A 20,088-nucleotide genomic window follows, 5' to 3' on the forward strand; every position below is an offset into this window, starting at 1 on the left:
CTTTGTTTTGGTCAGCAGATGCTGTATTTGAATCTCTCTAACTGTCTTTTCTGGGTTTTTGCAGCATTAATTTGATTTCTAATTGGTTTTGTAATATTTCCCTACCATATTGTCAGGTTCAACAAAAGTACAGATAAAATCCAGATCGGGATGGTGCTTTTCTTTCAGTTTATTTGTCTTTTCTCATTAATTATAATTTTCTTAATTTTTACCAAAGATGCTGTGTTACTTTTTAACTGATCCAAATAGTCCTGTAAACCGGACAGAGAACAGAGGGAAGCGCTCCTGCTCTGAACGGTGACCCGTTAAATCTCCACACCAATTAGTTAAAAGCCAGCCTGCTCGCCTGTCTCTGATGGGAACAGATGCTGGTAAACCCGATATGTCGGATTCACCGACTTCACCTGACTGCATTTCCATGGGAAGCTCAGAATGCGGAGAAATTAACAAACAGAGCCGGTAAACCGTCTTCAGTGCAGATCAGCAGGAGCATCGCTTTGGAAACTAAACTATTATTATGCTCACAGCTCGAACTCACACAAGCACAGGTCGAAAGTTTGAATATCAAAAAAAAAAACATTCAGTAGTTTTTAACTTATATAGGTTCATTCTACAAAGAGGGAAATATTTCAATCTGTTCCTTCTTGTAATGTTGATTATGACTTACAAATAACAAGAAATAATAAAAAAGAAAGGAAATTTAGTGTTCGAAAATTAGAATGTTTCATACAATCAATAAACAGGATGTTTTCAAACAAAAATGTCCGCCTTCTGAGAACTATGTTCATTTCTATGAATACTCAACATGGTGGCTTGGCACCCCAAACCATCACTGACTTGGAACTTCTGACTGGACTTCAAGCAACAAGGATTCAACAAATGAAATGCAAACTTTACCTTCATCTGATAAGAGAGCTTTGAACCACAATGCAACAGTCCAGTTTCTTTTCTCCCCAGGAGAAAAAGAACCGGATGAAACCACATCTGACTTTATCCGTGGCTCAGCGGTAACTCGACATGAGGAACGCGACATTTGCAGCCAGTGTGGCGGATTCGTCTGGCTGTAGTGGCTCTTGACGCTCTGACTCCAGCCTCAGTCCATTTCCAGGGAAGTTCCCCCAAATTCTCCAAAGGATTTTTGCTTTACAATTTTCTCTCAAGGCTGCAGTTTTCCTTCCACTCAACTTTCCATTAATAACTTTTTCAGAATATTCTAATTTTCTGGGACATATAACTTTTTAAAATTGTCATTATATGTAACGAAAATCCAAATAATACAGATTTGCTGTAATCCAAATAACAAGTATTACAAGCTTAACATGGTTTACTCCCTGTGTAATAAATCTCTATAAAACTTCAAAACTATACTTTTTTTTCACAATATTCAATTTTCTAATTTTAATCTATTCTTTTTCACTTTCCATAACGTATTTACTATGGTGGTTGGTAATTTGCAAAGAAATATTTAAAAAATTAAGCTACATGAACTTATCGAATGTCATGGCAGAAAATTAAGTTCTGTCCTGTTGGTAAAGAGGGCAACAAATTGTTAAGGTACTAAAGTTTGCCTGCTCTTTAAAAGTCTGTGTGCTGTAGAGTATTGTGTTTCATTCATGGTTTACTTGATGAATGAAGCCGGAAGAAAATGGCAAACAAAACATCCTGTTTGGGTCAGTGTGTTCTTTCCTTCCTGGCTGTGATTTGGCCATCATTTAATCAAAACAAATCCATCTCAACAGATTCTGCCGACAAGGACGGGAGAAGAAAAGCGAGACAGAATATTGCTCTCACAGCTCTTTGAAAGAGATTAATAATCTGCAAATTATTTAACGATGTTGTTTTGTTTTTAAATATCAGGTGATTTATTGTTGCTTTTCTTAAATTAACAGTCTAGAATTTGATTTTACGGCACCGTCACATTCAGAGTGTTTGTGTACTGAATGTAATTAAATTAAACGCATTAGTAAATTCTTCATTAATTTAGCTAATGTCAGCAAGTCCATTACCAATGAAATGCATAAACCAAATATAAAACTGCAATCTAAAGGGAAATGTTCCCCACTCCAGGGATTAACATTGGCAGGTTTACAAGTGTATTTATTTTAAATGTGTTTTAATGTGAATGATGAAAATAAAAGTACAAAAATAAAACGAGTTGGTGTAAAATGTTGAGAAAGTTTTATCCATGATTTATCTAAAATTAATCAACCTCTTAAATAGAAACGACGGGATGCAATTTTACAGGATATAAGAAAACATAATAAGAAAAAAAAATCAGCTAAGATATCAGGAAAATAATTATGGACTTGGTTCACTTTTGGGTTCAATTTGCAGATGCAAAGATGAGAAATGTTCATGTCTGCCTGCTAGAGTCCAATTTATGTCAGGTGAAGAAGAGTTGTACTTACTGAAACAGAAAAAAAAATACAAAAACCTTTGAACGTGACATTGGTTGTTTTTGTTGATTGATCAAACCAAAAGCATAAAGGGATGAAAATGTGTGACATTAGAAAAACAAAAAGAGCACAACCCTGAGTGACATCATCCTCTAAATAGAGTGCTAACAGACTCCACCGTGGCCCTCGGAGGTCTGGCGTTCCTCAGAGTGAACAGAGTGAAGATAAGGAATGTGTTTGGGATAAAAAGGAACGTGGATTTAATTAATCTCTGTTACATCTCCTTGAAATAAAAGAGGATATCACCATGGAAACAGACCCCAGTAATTAAGCTTTGCTCAGACATGTTCAATGAGATATCATTGAACACTTGGTTGAATAGAAATGTATTTCCTGCCACAGATTGGGAACAAAAACAAAAATAAAAAAATAAAACTGACAAAATATTCATGTTGGTGCGATGTTTTTGAAAATGAAGTCGCCTCACTTAAATTTCCAGAGGGATGAAAACGTATTTCTGAAAGAAGTACATCATAAAAACCTGTATTTACGTTTGAGGGGAAAAAACTTTTAAGGTGGAATATATAAAAGCAAAATCAGTTTTGGAAGTCAGCCATGACTTAAATATGTCATATATAATCTCTGGAGAAGGGGGACAACACATTTTCTATGATTTTTTCAAAAGAAAAGTTAGGAGGAAGTGATATTGACTTAACAGTCCCAATGGCTGCAAAAAATATATTTAAAGCTGCTGTACTGACTAACAGTAAAACCCACAGGGAAAAAATGACATGTTAAGAAAATAACCTCTATTGTCTTCCTTTTAAACCAGCTAGCTACATTTGTTGCTCCCCATTCGGTATAAAAGGATTTATCCACCAGTACAAGAGAGAGAGAAAAAGAGAGAAAGAGAGAGAGAGTTAGTGTGAGGAGCTGGCGTTAAGACCACTCCTCCGTAGGTGAAGCAGCTCTGATGATGGATGGATGTTCAGATAAAGGTGCAGCAGAAGCTGCAGAGGAGCTCACAGTGACCCGCTGCGGTTCTCCAGGAGAGCGTTAGCATGTCTTTCCTCACAGATTTCCAAACATTCCTGTTCCTCACAGCCTCCGTCCACGGTAAGCTTAAGTTTTATTTCCCCTTTTCGATATTTTGTTTCTGTTTGGGATAGATTGCAAAAATGCATTCTGTGCAGTAAACATTTTTGTTTGTCTGTTTTCTCATTTGCTTTAAGATTAGAAATGCTAAAAATGATCAACAGAAGCATTTCTCCGTTAGGAATTTCCTGGTGGATGAGCAATAAAATGCCATCTGTGGAGAGAGTCAGCGGTCGGTAATTGGGTGTGGGAGTACAGAAGTGGAAAGAAAATATCTTCAGGACGTTAAATGTTACACATGTAGTCTGAACTGTATGTCTGCATCCATGTAGATATTAGAGTCTGGCTGCAGTGCTATGTTTGTACGTAGATCTACATGTAGTAACACAGAGTGGGATAATGTTACAATTCAAAATAAAGCAACCAAGTTGTTTAAAAACCATCAGATGCAAAAGTGAGTTAGCACAGCTTTGAAATATCTGTAGTTTTTTTTGTTTGTCATTTTTAAAATTTATTTCATCACGCAATTTCTCGATGCTGAATGTAACCTGTTCTCTAAGAACCAATAAGGTCACAGTATTTTCTATAACAAATTTATTCAACTCGCCAACACACAGTAAGATGTGATTTTGGAGCTGAAGGAAAATGAAACATGGTTCTCAAAATGCTTAATAAAAAAATAAAATCTAGAAAGTGTTTCCTGCATGTGCACTCAGCTCAATAAAGCAGATACATAAAACCTCTTAGAGTATTTCTACCTGATTAGTTTTTCTCCATGTTTCACATCTCAGTTTTATAAACATTTCTGTGTGGACATTTATTTTACTTATTTTTCATTTAGTAAAGTTATTGAGATAAATCTGTTACATTCCAATCTGTGTTTAAAATTTCACATGCTCAACAAAATTGGTCTGATGCGAATCTAATTTGTTCACTCATGTAAGCGCAGGTTTGTGATTAAAGCATAAACTCCCATCTGTTCCAACAAACTGGCGTGTCAGCACTTCCCCTGACAACCTCTGCTAAGCTGTTGGCAACAACAGTCACATGGTGAAGAGGCTGCGGCTAATCAATGACTACATTAGTTGACGATTATCTTGATAATTGATCAATATTAATCATGATTAATCAATTGATCAATTAATCACAATAAATTAATTAAATGTGATTAATCACAATTAGTAATTGTGATCAATTAATAAATTAATTAATTGTGATTAATTGATCAATTGATTGATCATGATTAATCATAATTAATCAGATCAATCAAGATTAATCACAAATAATTGTGATTAATCATGGTTAATCAGATTAGCCATGATTAATTGTTATTAGTCATGATTTATCAGATTAATCATGATTAATTGTGATTAATCACGATTAATCATAGTTAATCAGATTAATCGCTATTAATTGTGATTAATCATAATTAATCATGATTAATCAATTGATCAATTAATCACAATAAATTAATTAATTGTGATTAGTTAATCACAATTAGTAATTGTGATCAATTAATCAATTAATTAATTGTGATCAATTAATCGCAATGAATTAATTAATTGTGACTAATTGATCAATTGATTAATCATGATTAATCGTGATTAATCAGATCAATCAAGATTAATCACAATTAATTGTGATTAACCATGGTTAATCAGATTAGCCATGATTATTAGTCGTGATTTATCAGATTAATCATGATTAATTGTGATTAATCACAATTAATTGTAATCAGATTAATCATGATTAATTGCTATTGTGATTAATCGCTATTAATTGTGATTAATCATAATTAATCATGATTAATCGTTTCAGTAATAATTCTATTTAGAAGCTAGAACTCTTGATTAAGATAAATAATTATAATGACCAATGTTTAATATTATATAAAAATCAATTTTTATATTGTATGGCCTCAAAAATGTCCCAGTTTGGTCATTTACTCCTTGTGTCTCCTCTTCAGTAGTTATTCATGGCATGTTTGTAGCTTTGTGTGCACATGCTTCCTGCTCCTCCACTGGTACCTGTGCTGAATCCCTCTTTTTATCCTTCTCGTTGCAGACAACGGTCGAAATGCTTCCTCCTCCCAAAGGTACAGGAAATGAACTCCATTCCGTGTGAGTCCGCAGTGACCATGCGTGACCCGGTGGCGGACCTCCACGTCAACGTCACCTCCAACTGCTCTTTGGCCGCTTCCAACCTGACAGTCGCGGAGGACGTCCCGCAGCTCCCCACCTTCACCACAGCGGCCAAAATAAGAGTCATCATCACGTTCATCCTGTGCGGCATGTCGGCCTTCTGCAACCTGGCCGTGCTGTGGGCGGCGCACAGGGACGGGAAGCGGAAATCCCACGTCAGGGTGCTGATCATCAACCTGACAGTGGCCGATCTGCTGGTGACCTTCGTGGTGATGCCTGTGGACGCGGCGTGGAACATCACCGTCGAGTGGCTCGCTGGGGACTTTGCATGCAGGCTGCTGATGTTTCTGAAGCTGCTGGCCATGTACTCCTGCGCTTTCGTCACCGTGGTGATCAGCCTGGACAGGCAGGCCGCCATCCTCAACCCTCTGGCGATCAACAAGGCCCGGATGAGGAACAAGATCATGCTGGCGGTAGCGTGGGGAATGAGTGTGGTGTTTTCGATCCCTCAGGTAAGGTCAGTCCTGCTTGGAAGGCAACATGGCTAAAAGGTCAGGTCTGATGTCAGCGCTCATGTATTTTTAGACGTACCGTTTAGTTACTTCACTCTCAGAAAGCCAAATATGTCTAAAAGGTGTTTTGGTTTTACTGTGCATGTCGGGCTGGAACTGTCAATTGTGTTAGTAACCGATTATTCAGATGATTAATTGATTAATCGGATGGAAAAAAATATTGGCCCATTCTGCAGATATTTCTTTTAACCACTTAAGGCTTTTTTATGTAAAATATTAGAAATACATTAAAGATGCACATAAACAAATTGTAGATTTATTGATTCATTTTTACGTTAAATGATTTATAATTGGATAGCAAAATGTGCTTAATAGGAGATTTTGTATTTTATAGAATTTGAACAAGATAACACTGCAACAGACTGGCAACCTGTCCAGGGTGACCCCGCCTGTCGCCCCGTTAGCTGGAGATAGGCACCAGCAACCCTCCGGACCCCACTAAGGGACAAGGGTATACAGAAAATGGATGGATGGATGAAAAAGATAACAACACAACTGGTCTCCTTGAGGAGTTCTGGTTAAGAAATATTTACAGACTACAAATGCAAATGTACAAATGTTTTATACAGTTTTGGCTTAATTACTGCTTTTGAGTGTGTTGTTCTTTTTTGAGTCTTTATACTGTAGTTAATGATTAATCTAAATTAGTTGATAATTATTTCAATAATTAATCATTTCAGGCCTATGTGCATGTGATTTTAAAGATTTCTATTTGAGCTAATCTTTAACCACCTTCTAACTACCAAATCAAATCCCATGCGTTCAGGTAACCAGTGGTTAGTTATCGATGGAAGTCTGCACTAATTGCGCTTTATCTGCCTTAGTTATCAGCATCAGACCAATAAATGTCAGCTTACCGACAAAGGAAGTGCCTTGAAAAAATGTTAAAAACATTTTTTGCACAAACCTCAATCCATTTTACAGAACTGCAACAGAGATTTTATATAACAGAACAACACAAAGTAGCATGCAGCAAAAAGGAAACAGTTTTCAAAGGTTACAACTGAAATCGGAAAAGTGTGACGTCTGTTTGTAGATGAGACACGCACACCCAGAAACGTTGTTTCTTTTCGACACTCTTCTGCAAAGGCCGTATTGGTACGGTGCATGACTTAAACCCGTCACGAAGTTTGGTATCAGGCTCCATCTTTAAATGAGCTGAATACAAATGCATGCCACACCTTTCAGATCTTTATTTGAAAAATGCTCAAAAAGCATGTGACCATTTCACTACGCTCAAGTTGTGCGCAACTTTGTATTGTTGTGGCGCATAAAATCTAAATAAAAATAGTGTTTTGAGGGTATGCATACTTTTTTAAGGCAACACAAATCAGTTTCAGTTCGATTATTTTAGGCATCAAGAAAATGAAAGCACTAGAAAAGGCATTAAAGCAATAGAGCATAATATATTTTAGAGTTTTACAATAAACGAATGGAAGTATAAATCTAAAAACTGCTGATTAGCTCAAAATACAAATTTTAGAGTGTAGAGCAGGAATGAGAAGGATTATTCTGGAGTAAAATAACAGATATGAAAGTTGTGATTCTTAGCAAAGTTGGATTCCCTATGATGTTCACTCTTGAGGTCAAATGATGTAACTCTGAACAGAAGATCCCCACAGTCACAGAAACGGCATATCATGCTCCAGTTACCATGTGAAATGTCAAAGCTCATGACTACCCAAATAAATAAATAAATAAAATAAAAAAACCCTGAAGATGTTTGGCTTTTTGAAAGTTGGGAATCTTTTCTTTCTGAAATGACATGTCAGCACAAGCTGGACCTACAAAGTTCCATCTGAATAAACTACAAGATCTTGGAACAGTTTCCTTTGAGCAGATGTCGCAGAAGCGGAAATCTTTAGCCAGCATATCAACGCAAACTTTTCATTTCAAGTCAAGCGTTGTGTTTGATTTTGCAGTGATATTCTCTGAAGGTATCTTCAGAGTTATACATAAACAATGTTCCAGATCTCATTGCTTAGGAGCGATAAAGTACAAAAAAAAATAAAAAAATAAAAAATAAAGTTTTCACCCAGACTGTTCTGGTCAACTTGTTGAGTAGTTCTGTTTAGAAAAGCATATTCCTGTGTTATAATGTCCCAGTCAAAGTCTAGACCAAAATCCAGAAAGACTCAAAAATCATTTTTCAAAGACTCAGACTGGAAATTTGTCTGAGTTTAAACTATTTGGGCAAAAAAAATTCAGTCTCTAGATGTATAAATCTGACAGACATCAAAAACACAGTGAAAGGTGGATTAAGTATTAAGTCATGGGAGGCTGAAATCACCCTAAGCTGTTCAGTGTTTGCTTGTCAAAAAAGACAAAAAAAGACCTCTCACATTTAATCCCAATAAAATATATCAACTGATGTTGTTAAGAAAAGATGAAAAGCATGAATAAATCTGCAGGATACTGTAAAATGTCCACTCTTGAGTTTTTATGAGGTAAATAAACCAAACCACGGTCTCTCCCAACTTTATGGCTGGTATGATTCATAGTGAGGAGCTACGGGGTGTTAGACTGCTGTTGGGTTATGCCATGAAAAAGAGAGGAAAGTTGCACCCTGCTACTTTTCCCACACAGATTCACCCTGCCAGTGGAGATTTCACAGCAGTGACTGTTAGCATAAATCCTCGGGTTGCGCCACATTTTCATTTAGCCTTGAAAAAGAAGACAAAAAGTGAAGCTAAGTGTGTGACAGGTGAAGAAGTAGGAAAACAATCTGTCACAGAGAAATAAAATCATGTAAGAAGACAATGATCCATGTTGGACTTGGCAGCAGATCGCAGTATGAGCTGCAACTATTTTACACACCAGTTATGGAAGTTCCTATCAATCCACACGACCTTTGAGCTCCTTGGTGAGACAGATCTCACTCCTGTTTGCCCAGGCGAAGCATGTGAACACACCAGTGAATTATGAAATTAGAAAACAATAAAAAAAAAAACATAATGCTGGACCAGTCATTTCAACTGACTAAAATGACTTTCCTCCTCAGATCTTCCTGTTTCACAACGTAACCATCGTCCATCCTGAGAAGTTCACCCAGTGCACCACGTGGGGAAGCTTTGCCACGCGTTGGCACGAGACGGCCTACAACATGTTCACCTTTTCCTGCCTGTTCCTGCTGCCGCTGGTCATCATGATCACCTGCTACGCCAGGATCTTCCACGAGATCTCCAAACGGCTGAAAAAGGACAACCGTAAGTCTGAACTTGAGTGAATCGGTTTGCCTCGCTACGTTCCCAAAAAAAAGATAGCACCGGCAACGCTTTCTGCAAGGGAGCTGACACGGCTCTAGCATGACGAAGGAAACGGATAAATTCATGTGAGGAGATGTGGAGCAGCCGAGGAAGAACGTAAAGCATGAAAACTGAAGGAGGGAGACGGTTAACACAAACGGAGCTGAACTTAGGCTTCCCAGTCGGAAAAATCAACTGGAACGCCTTCCGAAGTCAGGGAGCAACTCCGACTAATCCCAATTACGACTTGTAAGGCACATTTGGCCGCTCCTCGCATAAACAGTAGCAGTGCAACGTGGCAGAGACTTGTTTATTTTACGGAATATATGAGAGCGAAATTACTGGAAGCAAAGCTTAGAATTACTTTGCTTAGACTCAAAAGGAGCTACAAACCGAGGGGAAATGACTAACGCAGCTTTAGGAAAATGTATTTAATTGCACTAAAAACAGAGCAACAAAAGAAATTAACTAAAATGGCAACATCTTTCTAACAATAATGAACAGAAAAATTAACTGAATATGACCTATAGAACATAAATGAACAAGGAAATGATCAAAACCCAAACAACCACTAACCTAAAAAACAGACTGGATGCAAATTACCTGCTTTTATTCTCTAACTTACTTGATGGGTAAGATGAACAATTTCACAAGGTTTTGTTCATGTAGAGCAGCAGAGAGTAAGGAGGGGTGTACATGAGCATGATTAACAACATTAAGACCCTCCTCCTGGCTCTGATTGGTTGATTCTATCTGGTACTGGGAGCACAGGGAGAAGGAAGAGGAGCTCGATTTTCTTTTTTTTTTGTTTTTTTGCAGATTATCTGTTTCAGGACTGGGCGATTATACGAACAGTTTTAACAAATATGTAAAAAAAAAATAAAACATTGTTTATAAAAGTTATATACTGCTCAAAAAAATAAAGGGAACATTTCACTTTAATTTTGTGTGTGGCTCCAAATCCAGGCCTCCATTGGTTAATAAATTTGATTTTCATTGATGATTTTTGTGTGATTTTGTTGTCAGCACATTCAACTTTGTACAGAACAAAGTATTCAATGAGAATATTTCATTCATTCAGATCTAGGATGTGTTATTTGAGTGTTCCCTTTATTTTTTTGAGCAGTGTATTTGACTTTGCAGCTTTGAGGCCTCAACTGGTTTGTTGCTGAAAATGTGCTGCATGAATAAAATTACTTTAGTTTACCTCTACAAAGTAGCTCTCATTTCATCACTGCACCACTTCTGAAATAACCTGATGTCCTGCTCATAGAACAAACAATCATGTTTTTTTTGTTCAACAAATCTTGCACCACAGTAAACCTGTCTGTCTCATTCTAAACCTCCAGTCTCGTCTCTCCCCAGTGCCCACCAGCGGAGTACATCTGAGGTGCTCCAAAAACAACATCCCCAAGGCCCGGATGAGAACGTTAAAAATGAGCGTCGTGATCGTCTCGTCTTTCATCGTCTGCTGGACTCCGTACTACCTGCTGGGCCTCTGGTACTGGTTCTTTCCCGACCACCTGGAGGACAAGGTGTCCCACTCGCTGACCCACATCCTGTTCATCTTCGGGCTGGTAAACGCCTGCTTGGACCCTCTGATCTACGGCCTGTTCACCATCCACTTCAGGAAGGGGCTCCGGAGGTACTACCCCAACTCCGCCTCCGCCGGCGACGCGGAGAACACCACCGTCTTAACTGGATCATTCACATCGCCGGCCCTCTCGCTGTCCCTGAGGAGAGAGTTGAGGCGCCTCAGCCAGGAAAAGCTGGTGCTTTGCAGCGACAGCCACAGGAAAGCAGAGCCTCCCTCACTAAGCAGCAGCTTTCTGGCAGAGGACAGAGATCTCCAGCAGTCCAGTCCAGAGAGCATCTTGTGAGAAACATGATGAGAAGCAGGGCTGGGCGATAATTCGATTTGATCAACTAGTCACATTTTTGCTTTTTGAAGGCTGGATTTTTTTTTCCCCCCCACACCAATGCATTCTTTGGGTTTCTATAGTTCAAAGTGATGTCGGCGGCGCCACCTTATTTTGTCAGCTTCTATTTATTTGGACTTTGAGTTCAGGTCAACTCTATGACAAAATATAAAGGTCAAGCTAAAATGTATTTTTTAACTAGAATAAAGTGTTAAATTTATGGGAATACAGTCGTAGTAATAAGAAAATAAAGTCATATGACAATAAAGTCAAAACGATACAAGATAAAAGTCTTAATATTATCAGAACAAAGTTGCAATATTAGGATAACAAAGCTGTCATTTTCTGAGTACTCCACCACAAAAATCAACAAAAAATGTATCACTGAAGCTATTTCTTTTTAAGTTACTTTTTTTTGCGTCTTTATTCTGCCAGTATTATTCTGCTATCTTCTCTTAATTAGACAAGCAATCTCGTAGCCTGGCCCTGGCACTCCGTCATTCAACTCACATAAAGGATGATTGAGATAAAAGCCACTTTTTGAAAATATTTCCTGTCATTTGAGATTTCTTTTTGTAGAAAATAAAACACACACAAAAAAAAAAATCTAACAAAATCAGAAACTGAATCTTGCATGAAAAAAAAAATCTGTTTTTATTTTTAAGCCGCATCGCCCAACCCTGATACTAAATACGGAGCAAAGCTTCAGGATGCAGTCTTTTTTTTCTTCTTTCAGCCGTTTTATTCTTAAAAAATAAGTTTTATGAAAGTGAGCAGCGTTTTGCAAATTCTAATCTGTCAGTAGCTACAAATGAAATGAATCCACTGTGTCTGACTCAGACTAGCTGATGGCTCCTGTGCTGCTACTGAGTTCAAACAAGTGCTGAGAACAAAAGTAGGTGGCTCTGAAGAAATAAAAATATCATATTTCACATCCTATCAGTAACTCATTTGTTGACGTTCTTGTGATGTTTGTGGCTCCGATGTGCGCGCTGCAACGCCGACGCGGTTTCCTGCATCTTTTCCCATGTTTGTTCAAGAGCTTTGTTCCTTTCTTCCACAGACTGCGCTCTGCGGAGACAAACAGGAGAAAGCAGCTGCAGTGTAAATATGTGACGTGTCTGTTGTTTGATCTGATTCATTCTGGGAATAAAATCTGTAAACATTTGTATATATGTGCATATAGAGTTGTGATGCAATGTTTGCTCCTTTACAGGGTCCTTCTGGTTGTCGTTTTTTGCCACACTTTAATGTTTCAGATCATCAAATGATAGTAAAATCAAAGATAAACTAGACCAACACTTTTTTTTTCTTTTTTCTTTGCTAAAATGTATTCAAACCAACTTGACTCTATGTGAAGAAATCACCCCCTTGTTAAATTGACCTGTTCAAAGTGACTTAAATAGCCCCTATCAACATGAAGTAGGCTAAAAGATCTAAAGAGAATCGGCACATCTTTCCCCACTGTGAAAAAGAAATCAAGAGCAGACGAGAAACAAAGTCTACGCACGACTTTGTTGAGGTTTATAAAGTTGTTTTTAAGGCTTTGGGATTCCATCAAATCACACGGAAAGTCATGATCCACAAAGAAACCAGAGAGCAGGGGTGAACCTTCAGACCAAAATTACTCTGTAAGTACATCGACGTCTCACTCATAAGGCCAGACAGCTTGCAAGCCTCACTTTCCGCATGAAAGTCAGCATTTATGATGATTCAGTAATAAGAAAGAGAGACTGGGCAGAAACGCCACACAGAGGAGAGTCCCAAAGTGAAAACCACAAAAAAACAACCCAAAGGTCCCTCTCATGTTTGCCAAGAACATCTTGATGACTTTTGAGAAAACATTCTGTGGAGACAAACAAACTTTTTTTTTTTTTTTTTGAAGGTGTTCACTCCATTACATCTGCCATAAATTCATGGAAGCAGGAGTTCTGCTTTCAACCAGAAAATCCTGAATGAAAAACGTCCAGCCGTCAAGTGAAGCTCAAACCCACTTTGGTTATGCAGTAGGACAAATATTCAAACCACACCAGCAAGCATGAATCCTTAGGAGTGGCCTAGTCCAAAAACAAGAGTGTCAATCTTAAGAAGACACTCCAAAGTGTTTAAATATAGACAGAGTGAACCACAATTACCAAGCAATGATGATGTGAAATGTGGTCAAGTCCCAAACTGAAAATGACTCCATTTAGATCAACGGTGGTGACTGACAAATCAGCCACCGTCTGGAGACCTAACCTTTGCTCAAGATAGATGTTGCATATTTCCTCCAGGGTACCATGGTGAAATGCTGCTGGCTGTCTGGGACAATCGATGTGAGGCTTAATGATGTCAGACTGACTGAAATAGAAGACAAAGAGCTGACTCTGGTTTAGGCTGTCCAACAGATCACTGGTTTCCTGGTCACCTGGCAGACAAATGAAAGCCTTCAGCTGTGGGAATGATTTTTAGGCAATACGCAAGGTTGTAATAATCACCTCGTATGAACAGCGCTCGCCGTTCGGCGTTTAGCGTGTAAATGGGATTGTAGAGTGAAACAGTTTGGTGGGATGTCGGAAGAGTCAGGTAGCACACAATTTCTCTGCTGATGGCTTCTGTAAGGAACATTTTCCCACTTCTTTGCATGATAAGTGACTAGAAAATAGAAGCAGTACATAGATACAGCAGTCCAGAATAATACTGGTTGAAAAACGGTGCATTTTTGTCATCCAACAGATTATGTGTTCCTACCACAGCCTGCAGGAAAGGCACAGGTATAGCAACAGTCGGGAGATCCCTGCTGTCTTTTGGTCTGTGATATTAAATAGAAAATAAATGTGTCAATACATCATATTTATTTTGTTTCGGTAGGAAAGTGTTAAATCCGTAAAATTTAGGTAACCTTTCGAAGAGCTGGATGGTGCTGGACCGCATGCCTAGTCCAGCAGTCACCATGTAAACTGCTCCGTTTTTACACGACACCAGCATACCGACCAGTTCTGTACCGATGATATCACAGTCCTGAGCAGGAACAGACCAGTTATCAACAAACTGTATCCTGGAGAAGGCGATGGTTTCTCCTGGTACCAGAACAACGGAGACCGGGGATCCTAATGGGAAGACAAGACAAAGTAAGAATTAAATATTTTACTAATTACAGTCCCCAATCCTTACTTAAGACATAAACATATTTATGTTAAGACATAAACATGTTTATGTTTATGTCTTAAGTAAACATATATAACAAAATGTGAATCATCAGACCAAGAAGCAAAACCTCTTGAGTCATTCAGAAAATATTAACCAGGGTAGGGTTAGGGCTACAGGGTTATAGGTTTAGGTTTTGTTTAACTGTAAAGGCAATCAAGTAAGTAAGTTGATTAAAACTTATGGTGGAATCCCAGGACCGAACTACAAAATAAAAAATAATTAAAATTAAGAGGATGAAGTCATAAAATGATGAGAATACAGTCATAATATTATGAGAATAAACTTGAAAGGGAATAAAGTCATATTACAAGAATAAAGTCATAACATTATGACTTTATAGCTATGTACTCATATGATTTATTCCCCCAATATTATGACTTTAGTCTTGCAATTTTTTGACTTTATTTTCGCTATTTTCTTATTTTTATTTTGTCTTAGCATGGCTCTAATTTTCTGTCGTAAAAACTAAACAACCTTTATACCAAAATTCGATGACTGACAGCATCAAATGCTTTTCTGAAATTCAAAAATAATGCTTAAATAATGCCGCATTAAACTAACAGAAGTTTGTCATGTGTCAATAAAACGACAGATGTCTGAGTTTAGCTCTAAAGCTAAAGATGACTGGATGTCCATGAATGTGCCATTGTGACAACTTCACTTCCAATGAGAATAGTTATTTCTGAAAAGGACAAAAAAAAAAAAAAAAAACAAACAAAAAAAACCCAACAACATAATTTTCTCCAGTCTGCCAGGTGAATAAATAGAGATTCTCTGTAAGGTTTGCTCACCAGATTGTCTGTTCCAGATGTACACAGTAGCATCCTCAAGCCCGAGAGCGATTAAGCAAGTACATCTGCTGACCGCCGAGCAGAGGATTTCCTTTGCATTTGGCCACAGCATTTCTGGCACGGGTGCCACATCTGCTGCAAAAATAAACAAACAAAAAACAAGTGTTTGTTACAACAAGGTGTACAGATTCTTAATATTTTAAATAAATAAATAATTAGATGCTCTTCCTGATTTGTTCTTTGGGGTTTTTTGCAGCAAATACTGAAGGAGACTAGTGGATCCACTCCACCACACAGCGACAGCCACAGGGAGTCCTGCTGAGAAAAACGATATGTTCGCTTCAGTTTGGTGTTTTAATAACAGAAGCATTCATGATCATTTTTTGGGGGGGGCCGGGGGGGGGTTGTTAATAGATGTGATTTTTTTTCAGGATAGAATAAAAATAAAAAGGTCTAAAATCATACATACATGCACATCAACTAAATTGAAGGTAAATGTTTCTTAGCACGTTGCAAAGAACTGACATGCTAGTTAGCATGGATGCTAACTAGCATCGGTGAAAGAGGTTGCTTCAGCGTCAACCCTATCCAAAAAGGTTGACACTTTTCTTAGAAGCTTGGTTCACATTAATAAACCAACTAATTTAAATAAATTTAGAGAGCGCAGTCAAATGTTCAAATATTCTAAAATAATAGCAGCTTGATATAGCAACAAAAAACAAAAACTGGAGGATGTTCAAATACAGGTTCTGTACCTATTTTTCTTGGCTGCTTTGCTACTTGCATTGGAAGATTTTATTCAGAGTGTTTTTGTAGATATTTGACCTTACATTAATTATTTTATATTTAGTTTAGAAAAACTAAATAGCAGATACTTGATATATTTAGAATATCAGATATTCTAAAATCGAATATCTGATATCATTATTAAATTGATTATTAATATTAGCCCAATTTTACTTATCAGAACAATAACAATGTGTTCAAAATTCACTAACAACGGCCAACATCGACGTTAATGATTAATAATGAACAGATATGAGATGACATGCACAAAACGATGAGTGCATGTGAATGTCTCTGTTTTGTTTTGTATAAATCACAGTATTCAGCTATTACAGAATGCAACAAAGCGCCCTTTGAATTCCAAACCTGGGTTTGCTTTACTGTCACCAGTTGGCCCATCGCAAGGCAGGAGAAAGTGCTGAGTGCAACTGGTGGAAGAGACAATGCAGAACAAGACGATTGTTAGAGTCTAGAGGCTTTCGGCCCAATGAAAATGACACAAAAGCATAAAAAAAGCTGCTTGTGTGCAGCAGCCTTTAAAATGTGTTTAATATGTTTTAAATTTAAACCAGCCTTACAAAAGAGAGAAGCAGTCTGATTCTAATCGCATTAGTGTCAATCTATACGCACCTCGGGCTTTCATGTGTGTTCTTTGTTGTTGCAGCGTCTGAACTGAAGGAGGATTGTTCCTTGTGAAGACCACTGCTCCTGATTATATCGACAGTCAAACAGTGTGTCAAAAAGTCCAATGGCTTTCCTGCAAATCAGCAAAGAACTTGTAAGATGTGCTTATATATACGAATTAGTCACGTAAGTCTGAAAGAACAGATGTGGATCAAAGTTCTAATGAGTAAAAACATTTACAATATATATATTTTTTTTACCTGTTGGAAGTGTAGGTGGAGAGATTTTCATCATCAGTGTAAAAGGAGACCATTTCATGCCCGATCCTTTAGTTACATTTTCATCCTGAGGATTTGATAAAGTGTCTGAAAAGTGTGACTTCTTTTACCGATAATAAGTCCCGTGGCGCCCATTCTACCAATGTCTCTAAAACAGTAGAAGGCTGATTTAGTAACAAAAAATGGAGGATGTTCAAATAAAGGTCCTACACCTATGTTTCTTGGATGCTTTATAGACCTTAGGCTAATCTGGAATGATGTTTGCCTTTTCTGCATTAACCTGGAGTAAATTCTGACCCACACACACTCATTAAGGGACCGTGACCATGACAGAAATATTACGTTGTGTGTCATCTGCATAGAAATGGTGAGAGATTTCGCAATGCTGCTCAGCTTAGGCCAGGAGGAGATCGGTGGATGAAAGCATCTTGACAATAGAACTCTGTGGAACCTCAAACCACAGAGGTTCTCAGTACATGTGCTGTCTTTAAGGAATATATTAATTTGACGAAAACGCTCTGCTACAATGTCTAATAAAATTATAGTTATTTTTTCATATTTTGTCATACCACAACACAACCACTAAAACCAATGCAGAAGTTAATCACTGTTGATTAAGACATATTGTTTAAATGTTTCACCAATGCTGTCTCAGTGATCAATAAGAACTGAAGAACCTCTTCTGTTTCTTGTACATACGGAGTAAATCTATTGATAAAGTGTCAGAAGAGCGTTGGTTAGATATTGAGGTATCCAGATTAGACTTTTTAAGAAGCTTAATAGTTCCTTTTCTCACAACAAATAAGAATTACATATGCACCATGTATAAAGAGTTTGCAATCTACCTAACATAGCCAAGGTCAGAACAGATCACTGGTCTTTACCTTGTTTTGTGATGACACCGTCTCTAGCTCTTTCAGCCATTGCTCTACAGGAAACTGATAGACCTCTAGCCACAATACGCCATTGCCTGCAAAGATGAATGAAATCAGCAGTTTAATGTAAAGGTCTAATCATACGTGTTTGTGCTATGAAAGAAGTTACTTACAGCTTACTGATGCAGCTCCGTAATGCCCCCCTTCATGTAGGTCAAACGTCAGAAAAATGCTTCTTACAGTGACATCTTCCTGAAAAATTATTTGTTCTTATTAACTTGGTTTTGCTTAAGTAGTATAAAAGAACTATATCCTAAAAGAAGCTAGCAAACAACAAAATAATAGCTAGCTGGAAGTGATATACCCACCATTGCGTTGATAACACTGAGAAGATGAACAGTGTCCGAGTGAAACCCAAACACTCTGGCAACACCTGGAAATTAAACACATAGATATTGACTTCCAGATGACACAAAAAAAAACAAAGAAAACTTTAAGATTCTTATGAAACTCTCAGTGCATGTGCTGTCTTTAAGGAATATATTAATTTGACAAAAACGCTCTGCTACAATGTCTAATAAAATTATAGTTGTTTTTTCATATTTTGTCATACCACAACAAAAAACTTCAATCCATTTTATAAACAGACCCATGTAAGGCATTTTAAGGGATTTTATTTATGGGAACTAAACACAGATACAAACTCTCTTATCTGCAAAAGACATTAAAAACCCAGGTTCTGTTAACTTTCCACTTTTGGAATTGCGTACTTTCTGTTTGTTTATTGCATTACTTTGAAATATGTGTCAGCAATGCCAGAAAATAGAAAAATACTAAGAAGTGTGGATACTTTTTTGCAAGGTACCACAACTGATAAGGAGGAATGGACATTTTTAGCATTAGATTAGTGGCAGGTCAGTGGCACTCTACCCATGTCATCCACGGTCCCAAGCAGAGAGGTCGTCTCAGCCATTCTGATCATCTGGATGAAGATCAATTCCAGCTGTGGTTGAAGCCATTCTGCAACCAGGGTGAAAGAGGAAGCACACCACACAGAGAGGCCCTGGGTGTGAGCCAAGCCTAGAAATCTGCCGTCTGCTGTGCATGTCAGACAGTTGGTGTTCTCTGGAAGCTGATGCAAAAGGCACAATTGGAAAGTATTGAAAAGCTTGCTTAACTTTGTATAACAGAATAGAAAGCATGCCCTATTTATGAGCTTTTAATGCGTCTTTAATACAGACATTAGAACAAATGTAAAAAATGACATCCTTACTTGATTTGCTGCATCTTATAAGTTTCAATCTTAATCAATAATATTGATTCATACTGTACTCTACCTGCGCCACATCGGTCAGTTCTAGAAAAGGGACGTGTACAGGCTCTGGTTTGGCGTACTCTTTGCCAGCTCCTAGCATTTCTGCTGTATCCTAAGCATTCAGTACATAATAAAAATAATTATTCTTGAGTTATAGGTGTACACACACCGCATATTAAGCTAATTTACTTTTGACGCTCAAGAAAATCAAACTGGACAACTTGATAGACTTCGAACATCATAGGAACGGTTAGGTCGGTGATAATAGCATGACTAGGCTTGAAGCTGTTTGTCATTATATAAATAATATAATGTCTTTATATGAGTTTTACCTTTGTTTTTGGAAACTTCCCTGAATAGCGCCGTCAGGCAGTTGTCATGACAACCCAGGACAAGCAGAAGTCACGTGCCTATTTATGACCGAGCCTGCGCACCCGGATGATAATGTTTACTATTTTGAGCCGTAAAATGCATTTCTGAAACTGAATTTAGAGATGGGAATTTTGATTCGTTTTGAAGATTCGGATCATTTGGCCAAAAGAGTCACCTAAAAAAATTATTGTATTTGATAAACACAGTAAAAAACAAACAATGAAATAAAATAAAAAGTACGCATTTACTTTTTCCAATTCTTTCCTAACAACAAAAAATTCACTTTTCAATAATGTTTTGTCATTTAGACACGTAATGCATATTTATCAAGTGGAATAATAGTAATACATGGTTTTAACAACAGTCTTGCATGTAAAAATATAGTTTTATTCAAGCCTTATGTCAATACTAGAACCACTTTTTATTTGGTCATTTGAGGTATGTCTACCAGGTGTGCATAAGTAGAAACTGAAATTTAGTTCAACCTCAG

The 20,088-nt window shown here is 37.5% G+C and overlaps 2 protein-coding genes across 6 annotated transcripts; one reads left to right on the top strand and one right to left on the bottom strand.

Annotated features, from left to right (window-relative positions):
* The first annotated feature begins 3,304 nt into the window (after positions 1-3,304).
* On the top strand, positions 3,305-11,745 carry LOC103135989 (gonadotropin-releasing hormone II receptor-like). Of its 2 annotated transcripts, XM_016670032.1 has the most exons (4): positions 3,305-3,512; positions 5,556-6,144; positions 9,206-9,410; positions 10,815-11,745. In XM_016670032.1, the coding sequence occupies exons 2-4, from the start codon at positions 5,596-5,598 to the stop codon at positions 11,327-11,329; spliced, it is 1,269 nt and encodes a 422-aa protein (XP_016525518.1). In that variant the 5' UTR covers positions 3,305-3,512; positions 5,556-5,595; the 3' UTR covers positions 11,330-11,745. The 2 variants fall into 2 exon arrangements, with proteins under 2 accessions (XP_016525518.1, XP_007549120.1); XM_007549058.2 differs by lacking the exon at positions 3,305-3,512 and having other exon boundaries at positions 5,441-6,144.
* wdr93 (WD repeat domain 93) lies at positions 7,400-19,647 on the bottom strand. 4 transcript variants are annotated; one of them, XM_016670031.1, is made up of 17 exons: positions 19,559-19,647; positions 19,249-19,338; positions 18,842-19,043; positions 18,280-18,344; positions 18,085-18,163; positions 17,921-18,006; positions 17,019-17,103; positions 16,765-16,891; positions 16,501-16,562; positions 15,577-15,666; positions 15,349-15,480; positions 14,250-14,457; positions 14,099-14,159; positions 13,846-14,002; positions 13,607-13,708; positions 12,297-12,439; positions 7,400-8,868 (listed from the first exon to the last, which is right to left on the bottom strand). In XM_016670031.1, the coding sequence occupies exons 2-17, from the start codon at positions 19,324-19,326 to the stop codon at positions 8,863-8,865; spliced, it is 1,683 nt and encodes a 560-aa protein (XP_016525517.1). In that variant the 5' UTR covers positions 19,327-19,338; positions 19,559-19,647; the 3' UTR covers positions 7,400-8,862. The 4 variants fall into 4 exon arrangements, with proteins under 4 accessions (XP_016525517.1, XP_016525515.1, XP_016525516.1 ...); XM_016670029.1 differs by having other exon boundaries at positions 13,607-13,775; XM_016670030.1 differs by lacking the exon at positions 7,400-8,868 and having other exon boundaries at positions 11,398-12,439; positions 13,607-13,775; positions 15,577-15,663.
* Between the last annotated feature and the right edge of the window lie 441 nt (positions 19,648-20,088).

The sequence above is a fragment of the Poecilia formosa genome, unplaced genomic scaffold (assembly GCF_000485575.1).
Source record: "Poecilia formosa unplaced genomic scaffold, Poecilia_formosa-5.1.2 Scaffold29, whole genome shotgun sequence".
Lineage (NCBI taxonomy): Eukaryota > Metazoa > Chordata > Actinopteri > Cyprinodontiformes > Poeciliidae > Poecilia > Poecilia formosa.